The sequence below is a fragment of the Bombyx mandarina genome, chromosome 12, assembly GCF_030267445.1.
Source record: "Bombyx mandarina strain Sakado chromosome 12, ASM3026744v2".
Classification (NCBI taxonomy): Eukaryota; Metazoa; Arthropoda; class Insecta; order Lepidoptera; family Bombycidae; genus Bombyx; species Bombyx mandarina.
In genome coordinates, this window is record NC_143219.1 from 7,478,686 (window position 1) to 7,490,811 (window position 12,126).

The 12,126-nt window shown below is 35.7% G+C and overlaps 1 protein-coding gene across 3 annotated transcripts in view; it reads right to left on the reverse strand.

The window, feature by feature from the left end:
* Nucleotides 1-1,276: 1,276 nt before the first annotated feature.
* Nucleotides 1,277-12,126, reverse strand: part of dpp (decapentaplegic morphogen) — a 22,640-nt gene continuing 11,790 nt past the window's right edge. Inside the window, exons 1-2 of one of the 3 annotated variants that reach the window (XM_089731887.1) lie at nt 5,877-6,048; nt 1,277-2,568 (exon numbers count right to left, since the gene is read on the reverse strand). In XM_089731887.1, the coding sequence (XP_089588013.1) occupies nt 1,442-2,551 (1,110 nt within the window). In that variant the 5' untranslated portion in view covers nt 2,552-2,568; nt 5,877-6,048 and the 3' untranslated portion in view covers nt 1,277-1,441. Of the gene's footprint in view, nt 2,569-4,061; nt 4,299-5,876; nt 6,049-12,126 lie in introns of those variants that run through there. The other 2 variants (XM_028181990.2, XM_028181989.2) reach the window with 2 other exon arrangements.

Genomic DNA, 12,126 nt, shown 5'->3' on the forward strand with positions numbered 1-12,126 from the left:
CAGCCCACCTGGTGTTAAGTGGTTACTGGAGCCCATAGACATCTACGACGTAAATGCGCCACCCACCTTGAGATATCAGTTCTAAGGTCTCAGTATAGTTACAACGGCTGCCCCGTCCTTCAAACTGAAACGCATTACTGTTTCACGACAAGGTGGTGGTACCTAGCCGCGCGGACTCACAAGAGGTTCTACCACCAGTACAAAAGTAAGTTCTTCAAAATGCTACGAAAGATACCTTGACAAGAAATAAGACTCATATATGTATGTATATATATTTTTATTGCCCTTGTAGGCAGACGAGCATACGGCCCACCTGATGGTGAGTGGTTACCGTCGCCCATGAACGTCGGCAATGCCAACTGCCGCTGCCACTGCCACTGCCTACCTCCTCGTGGATATGCGCTGCATGCATCGTTCGTTGCGCAAAGGGAGGCTTATGTTCAGCAGTGGACATCTATGGGCTGATAGATAGATTGTGGACCCGGAAAATGCTGAGACAGTATACCAAAGTATAGCAGCAACAGCGAGTATCCGAGAGATAATAGTGTAAAGAGAACAAGAACATGAGCTGGTCGTAGGATCTCTTGTGAACTGGTGGTAGGACCTCTTGTGAGTCCGCGCGGGTAGGTACCACCACCCTGCCTATTTCTGCCGTGAAGAAGTAATGCGTTTCGGTTTGAAGGGTGGGGTAGCCGTTGTAACCATACTGAGACTTTAGAACTTATATCTCAAGGTGGGTTGCGCACTTACATTGTAGATATCTATGGGCACTAGTATCCACTTAACACCAGGTGGGCTGTGAGCTCGTCCACTCATCTAAGCAATAAAAAAAAAAGATAAAAACCCTACCTACCACCTAACTGTTGAAGGCCAGTTAGTAAGTTAATATAAATTTTCTCAAGCAAATTTTTATAACATCTAATTTTCGTATTTGCTACGTATGTTTAGACTTGTAATATTTTACCATTGATAAATATTTATCCTACAATCTTGAATTTAAGCGCAGTAGAAAAACTGCAAAGAAATGTTAATAGCGCCACCTAAAAATGTATTTTCAAAATTCAATAAATAAAGATTTTATTTAAATTTTTATTAGGTGACGCGTTTTTTAGGAACATTACTCGTTGTAATTATCAGTATTGGCTTATCTTATAGAGATTCTTTGAAAATAGTTTATTATCATTCATGAAAATGTAGACTCTGAGCTTACAGTAAGTTCTGTATATTGCATCTACACTGTTAATCTTATTGGATATAGGTAGGAACAAATAAAGAGTTTGTAATAATTACGTAGTTTATTGTATTTTCATTTTAATAGAATAATAATTACACGCATATATACAAGATTAGATATGTACAGTTTTGGTGACCTCCACTATATTTACACTGAGTCCACATATAATAATCACTAGGTCCACACTGGGCGTGGGGCGTGCCTTCGTCATCGGCAACCGCAACCCATCACCATCATATCCTGATAATTTTTAAGCACCACTTGATTATGTTCGTCCATATATAACATAGAAATAGGCGATAGTTGTGTTGGTATACAACACGCTTTAGGCACTAAGGCTGGGTCCACTGAATTCACTAAAGTTTGCACTATTGCGTGATTAGTGCCATTTAGATGATCTGCGAGCGGGAACGGGCAGTCACCCTGACAGTAATAAGCTTCGTAACCAGGAGGCGCGACAATCCAGTCGCTCCAGCCGACTTCCGCGAAGTCGACAAACAGTGGCCGCCGCTGGCAGATTTCACGAGCTTCTTTACGACGGTGGTGAGGTCGATGACCACGCCGTTGTGTTGCTCTTTTATTTCGAGTTAGACGCGACTCCCCATTCTCGCGTGCTTCTCTGGCTCGCGCATCTTCAGTGTACAGCAACAGCAAGGGTTGCTGAGAGCGCCATTCTTCTTCGTCTTCGGTCGCTCGTCTTCGAACTCTTACGTGTGGCCGTTTTGCATCAACGTTGTGTTGGCCTTCTTCAATAACACGCACTAATAGTCCATGGTTTTGATCAGTTTCGAGGAGCCACCGTCGCACTGCGTCAATGGCGTCTGCTGTCACTGTGCCCTCGCCTGGCAATAATGTCACGGAATCGAGAAGTCTTAGAATTGGAGTCGTTTTCCCTCGACGACCAGGACGTACAACGTCATATAGTAATAGGCGCTGAGGACCCGTCCCTTCAGTCGCGCGATGAAATTTGAGATCAGCACCACGAGCTACTTCATCAGAGGGTACTCCACTTAGGTTGAAGAATAAGCGAAAACGATGTTCGCCTGGGAACCTCGCATCGAGCTCCGTCGGTACGTGCTGATATGAACGGGCCGTGTTTGCCGCAGCGGCCGGTATGGCTCCGCTTGCCTCGTAAAGCATTCGCATGGCGCGTGGTATAGGCGGTACTGGAGCGGATCGACGCGACGGTCTCTTCGGGAGACCCAACAACGCCAATAATTGCTTCTCTGCAGCAACACGCGTCGCTTCGTCGAGGCCCGCGGCTGCGCACAGCGCCACCAACGCGCACACCACCGCGCATGCGCACGCCCCACGCATAATTCTCCTCGACCCACCTGAAACCAAAAGAATAATAGACGTTAATAATTAATTAATACGAATATAGCTTAGAAATTATAAACATTTTAAAACTTAGTAAATTGAGTTTCAATTATCTTAGCACATTATCATGAGGAAGTTTTGAGACAACGCTATAAATACGTTAAAGTGAACGTCATCGGAGTCTTTCAAATGATTATAAATTATGTGTAATGAATTAGTTTTACCGCGAACCGAGAACTTCCTGGAGAAGCACATACATTGATGCGTTTTACCAGTTAAGAGTGAGCTAACAAAGAGTGATAGTGTTAGCAACCGGCAGTTGTTTTTATCTATAAGTATTTTCTAACAAATGCACTGACATGCTTACAATGTAGCACACTCGTGCATAATTATTATTTTATATACGATCATGGATTCTCTGCAAGCTAATAATCTTTTTCTAAAGCGTATATATTTCGTGTTTGGTAGTTTCGTCTGATTGGTTTGTTTACATCAACATTTTTTTTCTTCTTTTAATACGCACGTTTAACATTTTTTTTTCATATTATAACTAGGCATTCAACATATTACATGACACCAAACAGTACGTCAAATAATATTAACATGTTTATGTAATGCAATGCCACTTGGTAATAACTAGCAGCACTTCGAATAAGAATAAATTTAGTATTGCCAAATACACACTCTAAATAAATGAATTTCGATGTTCATATTATAATCACAACATGTGCGCTGTATTAAAAAGATTAACTAAAAAACCTCCTAATTAAAAAAGTTTACCTATAGAAAAAAATATTGTTCTGAATTTTTTAGTGGAAACTTTTTTTGGTTATAATTTGACCATAAATTCCATTGAAATGTTTATTTTACAATATCAAGTAATAGAGCACGAAATTATATAAATTCATCTGAAGGGGCTAGTCATTTTTGAATGTAATTAATATCAAATAAAGTTAAACTTTCAACTGGTTGCAGAGACGACTGAACCGTTATCATATTATTTTAATATTCATATTAATCCTCCTTGGTGATCAAAGATAAATCAAAATAAGAATAAAAAATATCAAACAAGTCCATAATACGCTGATATCAACCGTAAACAAGGCTCTATCATAAAAGCGCTTTCCAAAACTGTCGTGTAAAAGACATCAACGGGATGCATCGATATTTATGAATAAATTCTTTTAACACCATCTTATTCACCAATAATAAAAAGTAAAAGAACACAAAATTTGTACTAAATGTGTTCTGATTTGTCAGTATCAAACAAATCTGGAGATACTCAAGACTAACTAAATTGCGATACGTAATAAGTGCGGTCTAGATGTACCCGATCGAGAGAATTAGGACGATCTGGAAATTTAAATGAGGACTGATAGATTTATATGTTTGTTGTTATTGTGTTTTGATCATTCTAGCTCGGTCGACCGGATTGCGGCGTACGTATTTCGAAAATAATGCGGTCAAACCGGCCGCGGGCGCACGACCACTCGCCTCTCTCACTCACCCAAAATTTTAACGCATCCAACGTAGACGGGTACGCAAAATCCGCGATATCCTCGCGAGGGATTCGCACGCAGGGTCAACGCTTCGGGAAGAGATTGACTCGCACTAGTTCACGAACGAAGCAACGGCACATAACAACGGAGTGTGGTAACATGACTGGCGCGATGTGCTCGGCGTGCGTGCTCGGCTGGGTTACAACGCATGACGTGCTCGCGACGCGGCTCTCGCGGGCGGAGTGAGCGCCGGCGCCGTGCGCGCCAGACGCGGCGGCGTCGAGCCCACCCGCGGGCGTGCCGCACTACGCCCCCGCCCCTCCCGCCCTCGTCTCTCAACCACCATCGCCTCTAACACCCATTTACATTCCTATTCATATACCTCAAGGAAAAACAGTCACGAAAAAAAAAAGACGCACACTCCATAAAAGAGTCGCTGTAACCGGAAGCAATGCATTCTTATTTTCTAATCTATTTTATTGAATCGTCTCACATTTGCAGCAAGATCAACTATAAGAAAATCCATTGTGAAGACGAGATCACTACAACAATGACTCTACGTTGCTACGCCGCTACGAAAGCTACGATTTTTTCTAAAAAGCAATAGGGGAAAATGTGTCTCTTTTAATATTTTTTTCCCCTCTACATCAGATACATTAGAACTTTATACAAAAGGAATGAGATTGAGTTTCACAAAAAATGTGTTTCAGATGTCAACCTGCAAAGGATTTACAATTCAGAAAGAGATAACACTACCATTTCTTATCGGCAAATGTAATACCTGTAAAGTTGCTCTCAACACGTCTGGCAGGTAGGATGTTAACTTGGTGCGTAAGATTGTTTTCACTTGCGCACGCACCTGTCCCGGCAGATGACATCCGACAATAGACGTTAGATTAAATATTGTTCGAATAAAACGCTTACATATCTAGGCGATGACTGTACCGAGAAACAATGATCGCCACTTTCGTTCAGGTGCTAAGAAAAATATTGTCAACAAAACGCAACGCGGCTTCATAACATTAAACACAAATACGAGGCACGTGAAAGTATTTTTTTATTTAATTAATCAATTCGATGCATTCTTCGTATAGCAAAATCGCCATTTTTTTATTATTACTTGACGAAATTGTCGCTTTAAGTAATAGAATAAAATTTAAGAAAGCGCACAATGTTTTAATAAACTTAGTTTTTTCACGGTTGAAATGGTTTTTTTTTTTGTTCCTGTAACATTTCAAAATAATACCTTGTGTATCTATTTTAATTACGTTGTTCAATTATTTTATTATAATTGCATCTTACCATTTTGTCACAATTGTTAATGCTTTACTGCAAATTTAAATATGAACAAGACAAATTTACCGAAAGTTCATACTCTATTAAATAGTATCTTCTTAAGTTAAGTCTTTAACTTAATGGTTTAATTATGCCCCTGACGTTGTGGATGTCCATTAACTATCTGAGAAAATCTGGAGGGCTGTAAGCTTATCTGCTTCATAACCAATAAAAATACTGAATGAAGTAGGTATGTAGTATTTTTTGGTTAAGAATATTCAACTTTACAGCTACAATAATAGTAATAAAAAAAAAGTAAGAATATAGCTAATAAAATGTTTATAGTAGTTAGTGTCAAGAATCCTAAATCAAAATAAATGTAAAATATTCTTTGAAACTCATCGTAGACTTTAAAGTAATTACATGTAGAGTAAATTTTTAATTAAATTAAACTGCTTTTCTAACTTTGAAATTTTGTATTATATTTGGAGACCTGAAACTTAATTGTAGATTCAATTAAAAACTAAATATTTATAAGTATTTCGAACCTTTTCAAATTATTATAATATCCTTGTAATTCAAACCTTGTTCACATAATTATGATTGAAATTGGTATGAACTATCAGTTTCTCACATAAAACTTAACAGAAATCACTAGCATCTACACCTAAAATCACTAAAGATACGTCTTCACTTCACGGTAGCTAGTGTGAGACTGACAGAAGGTGTGCAGGATACTTAATGTATATACTAAGTGTCAAAGAAAAGTGTCGTCATTTTTACTAGGAGGATGAAAAAATAAACCACCTGTTCTTAGAAAATATTGAATTTCACTGTCTGTTTGTGGCTAAAAGGTCAAGTATTACATAATTAAAAAATATATATAGAGGCAGTTTTTTTTTATAATATATCGTTTTTTGAATTTTCATATATTTTTTTATGATTCAAATAATTATAGAAAATTCCTATATTTATTCCCTTCAGGCCTATGATATGAAGTTAAGTATTGAAGAACACTAAATGTAGAAGAAGCAAGTCAAATAAATGCCGTAGATAAACAGAGTGAAGTCCATAAATAACATGATAGCCATACTGGTAATGAGGAATATTATGAGCCTGTACGGGTAGGTATTGTAATACTGTTTATTACTTCCGCGAAGCAATAATATGTACTATACAATCAAGATTTAGTTCTCGTATCTCAATAGGCGGCGTTCACATTGCATCTCCAGTAACCATTTAATACCAGGTGGGCTGTGACCTAAGGCACGTATCAATGCAATAAATAAATAAAAAGTCGCCAAAAGAGTTTTGTGCGAGACGACACACCACTACTAACAACTCGATACGACGAACCATTCATACTAACTCGTAGTACTCGCAAATATCTGCCTCCGTAATCTAAGCCCTGATATAGTCGGATTTAGTGAATTCAACTGACACATTCATGAAATCGCATTTCATAAATACATCTTACATTCTAACACAAGATTCAACCCCCAGGTCAATGAAGAGGTACAATCAATCATTTGATACGAGTGTATCGATTGGTAATTTTACTTTTACATCCGTCGTCAATATCGCTTAGACACAGTTAAACTGGGATTTTAAAAAGAACAAATTACCCTGAACCAATATGACAATTGAATTGTCACCGACCTACTTACTAGACATGTCGCGAAAGCTGTGAAGAGAGCTAAAGTTCCAAAAAATAAGAATTTTGTAGATCATTCACAACCTGATGGGGAACAAATCAATTGATAAAAAAAAATCTCGTGAAGATAAAGTAGCAGTATCGTGCAATAATGATATTACGCTCAGAGTTAAGTGCTAGAGCTCTAGTAAATTCAAGAAATGTAGAAAGAAGAAAAAATAAATGAAGATCTCTTGAAATTTATATGCATGATATACTTTAGGTAGTTAGTAGTACGCGGCCGGTAGGCAACGGCTTGGCTCTGCCCCTGGCATTGCTGAAGTCCATGGGCGACGGTAACCACTCACCATCAGGTGGGCCGTATGCTCATCTGCCTACAAGGGCAATAAAAAAAAACTTTACAATTTTTGCTCGAATTTCTGCCGAGAATCATTAATGTTTTCAGTAGGTGTATTGTAAAGCAATTTTTATTCAAATGCAATAGAAAATTCGATCCTACACGCCTCAAGGCGAACAGTCGTGTTAATCTTGGAAGTCCCTGGACTGCTGTTGTTGTCTAAATCTAATATGTCTAAAACTAAAATAAGGTTAAATGCTTCATCTTGCCTAATAAACAGTTAGTTTAGTTAGTTTAGTTACTTCCAGCCAATAAACGTTTAACAGTTATTTTAAAACGAATTTTTAATTGAATTCCTAAAAGGACGATGCTGATGCAATTTTAATGAATGTTTCAACTAATCAGTACGGCCATTGTAACGCTGAACAAAGCTTAACGATAATTAAGTCACTAACTAATTAAGCTTTAAATGTGTAAAATTCAAATGGATCCATACCTGCATTGCATAAGCAATTCATAACAATTTGTTACTAAGAAGGAAAGTACATCGATCAGCTATAATATACACAGTTGTAATTATAATAGATGAAACAGCTCACGTTTATGATTTGACTAAAGGTGTGAATTGGAATAAGTAGTTTCAAAACATAAAAACTTGATACTTTAACTGTGTAGCAAGTAAGTTATTAATCGTTCGTACGAAAACAGGTGCGTTATTATTTAATTAGTTTAAATATGGTCGGACAGTAGGTTTGTGCTAGTCAAAGACTATTAAATTTTAATTTATTAAGTTGGCTATTAGTTTCTGTACAGTTTAAATTATAATAAATTATTATTCTCAAGTCTGTTCCACGCCATTAATTCGTTTATAATGTAAATTTAGCTTTAAGGTAAATCTTGATCATTTTGGTTGCAGATACTAGTAGTTTTAATGTCAGAATAAAGAAAGTTCAAGCAATACGAATAGTAAGTAATTTAAAATACAAATATACTACATAGGCTATTTTCAAATAGAATATTATAATTTATTTGAAAATATAACCTACAAAGTTTTTAACCTCAACGAAACTCGTTACAGAAGTAATAATAATAATAATAATTTAAACTTCAAGAGTTATAAATTATACATATATTACATGTACATAGGAACTGTATTATTAAAATGTAAATACGAACGTGTGCTACAAACATTAGCGTTACATTCGAATAGACAAATAACCCAGTAAGCTTTTTTAAGCTGATGGACGGCACAGATAATAAATTTTAAATTTAGAATTTAATGAGATCTTATCGCAATTATCTTAAGCATTAAATCATTTCGCAAATCACGGTGATTGCTACTGGCTACTGCATTTGGCTACCGAAGCCGTTACGCGAAACGTATACTGTCCAATTAAGAAAGAGCTACAGATCAGATAAAAAGCGATGTAACTTGGAGGTCTTTGAAATCTGTAATATTATAAAGATGTTTTTGGCGCGCGTCTCTCGCTAGTCATTATATTGAGATATACACATACATGCTTACAGCGAAAGTTTGAAATATTTTACGACCAGTTCTGGTTGCTAAGGTTTTTAAAAAGTATTTTGAAATGAGTTTTTTGATTATGTTCGGAACATCCGCCATTTACCTTAAGTAATTTCAAGAATTAAAATTCATAAGTGATGGCCAAATGATACGACTTAAAGACTGAAAAAATATTGTTTTACTACCCATTTCATGGTATCAGATTTTGATAAATAACTTGAGATGTTACAAGCCGGTTTTTTTTATAATATAATTTTGTATGAATGCATATTCATTCAAAATAAAAAAAATAATAAAAAATATGCATTCATACAAAATTCTATTATAAAAAAAAAACGAAAGTTACGCGTTCTTACATTTACGTTCGCAAATGTGGAGAATCTTACATTAAAATCAGAGCACTTATGTGCGTTGATGGAGTAGTCGCCGGAGCCACACCGTCTACACCCACGACCGGTCGCGTCCTGCCACGTTGACTCATGGCCAATTCACGACTCATATACGTAATTAGCCCATTAGCACGCACGTACCGAATAAATGCTCAATTAGATCAACGACCGTCGGGAATAGCTCGACAGATTACGTCCCTCTTGTACTCTTAGGACAGTGTTCTTTACAATTGACAGTTCGTTCCCATGTTAAAATCAACACTTAAGAATGCAATTTCTTAAGTAGTTTCTTCCCCGGTCAATGTAATAAGATATGTTTCAATTTTACTTCCTTCACTTTTGATTCGTATTATTTTAGATACTTACATTTTTTATACACAAAAATGTTAAATTTACTTAATATTATTACTTTATGGGCAAAATAATCTGGATCTTATCCAACTATCTAAGATTTGATGTCATAGAAATTCTATCCAATCTACTGTAGAGCCAAGAGATAAACGCAGTAGTTGTGCGCCTGTACAACAAAATCCCACAAGATGTTCAGAACCTACATATACATAGGTTTAAGAAAACTATTAAAGAACATCTGTGCAATAAAGCTTACTATAAAGTCAATGATTATCTAGAAGATTGCACAAAGTGGGAATGAGTTGCTCGCTCCGGGCATTTCAATATTGTAATAATTGTTATGTTATAATTACTTACTGTAAACATAATATTTAAAAAATTTAAAATAAAATAAAAAATCTAATATTTAAAAAAAAAAAGACATGCCCGCTGAGTTTTTTGCCAGTTCTTCTCAGGACGTAGGCTAATTCTTGTGAATTCTTTCGGTGTTCTTTTGACGTTCAACAAGTATGTACTTTCATTTATGTTGAATAAAACTTTTTTGATTTGATTTGATTTGTATAATAAAATATTAAATACATAATTAAATACCTATAATGGAAAAAATGGAATTTATTTTATAAACAGAAGAAGAAGCGAATATCAGAAGATAAAATATTGCGCAAAAAAGGGAGATAGAAAGAAATTTGAAAGACGCATGATGTAAGGAACGATTTTGTGAGGAACGCTTTTATTACTGGTGATAGGACCACTTGTGAGTCCGCACGGCTAGGTACCACCGCCCTGCCTATTTCTGCCCTGAAGCAGTAATGCGTTTCAGTTTGAAAGGGTGGGGCAGCCTTTGTAACTATACTGAGATAGCTTATATCTCAAGGTGGGTGGCGCATTTACGTTGTAGATGTCTATGGGCTCCGGTAACCACTTAACACCAGGTGGGCTGTGAGCTCGTCCACGCAACTAAGCAATAAATAAATAAAAGAAGATTTCTCTCAAAATGTGCGCTTAGGTGTCTAATATCCAACATTAGAAAAAAGGGTTCTAACTCTTTATGTCGACATAAATGTAAACGTTTCCGATGCCTATGATGAGTGATAATACACACATATATATTTTTATATATATTTAGAATATAAAGGGCATAAACAAAACTACTTCATAGTGAAGTATTTTGACTCGACTGTTTGTATATATCATATCTTAGTGGTCAAATAATAAAAAGGTTTTACATAAAACGTCGAAAACAATAGGGACACAGCGATAAATCATTTTAATTTAATTCTATTTAATAAGGTATAGCAACTCATCAATGTTATATCATCGTTTATAGCAAACATTATAATTTTGCGATGTTTTGACCTATTCCTATTCACATAGTGTTCACGTGATGAGAAATCGAAAATATATTTCTTTTAAAAAATTTACATTTAATACGAGACACATTGATTATGGTATAATAGGTACTAATCTGACACTAATCACCGGCACATACATTTGCACGTTATTATTTGAATACCAACGTTCATCACAAAGATCAGTCGGGATTATTTCTTTTTTAATAGCATTAAAGCTTGGACGAAACCGCCTGTATGTGGAATATTCTTAGTTTGTTACAACAATCAATTAAAATTTTTGATCGGGTCATATTTAAGTATTGAATGTTATTTTTTTGTGACCAGTAAGACTAAAAATCTTTAGTTGCAATATTAAGTACATATATTATAATGTATATTAGATCTACATTTTCTTTTTTCATTATTTTAAATAAAACTTTTATGTGTTGCATAACAAAAAAAAAACGAGTGTAAAGTTGTGTGTGTATTTAGTTGTAATTTTTTTCCGCTATAGAAAAGTCAATTTCACAACACTTTTAAGTGCACTCAACGGCATATTTTTTTTCTCCATAACAACTGTTTTATATTAACATTCCACATTATCCCTGAACTTCAATTTCAACACCGCAAAAGCGGCGAAATTCATATCAAAGGGAGTAAGTACATTAAACTTTATTAAAATTAAAAAAAAAAGATAGATTTCGCGATTTCTTGGTGATATACATACATAATCACACAGTGTTCACGTGACGAGAAACCGGAATGTTTTCGTAATTTAAATTCTATATTAATTCTGTAGCTATGCATAACATAACTACTAGCAAACTAACAGCCCATTGAGTTCATAACGCTAAATAGCTCTCCGACCTGGGACGTGATTTCAGTCTCCAGGGTTCCTAAGTTTCCATGGTACAAACTGCGCCTAGTAAAATAAAATATTACAAATATCTGTTAAACAAAACTGATTTACTGTTCAAACTGACTGACAGCTTTGGGGTAGAAATATGTAGGGTTTTGGTCCATTTTGGGCTCACAGTACAAACATTAGGTACTCAAATTTTAAATTTTCTGGTTTCAATCGTATTGTAAGACCGGCGATGTTTTGATTACCTCTTATTTTATTGAAATTACAAGATAACTACAAAAAAGTAAACGAAACTTCGTATTAAATGGAACCACATCAACTTTTTTCATTCGAATGTGTGAGGCGC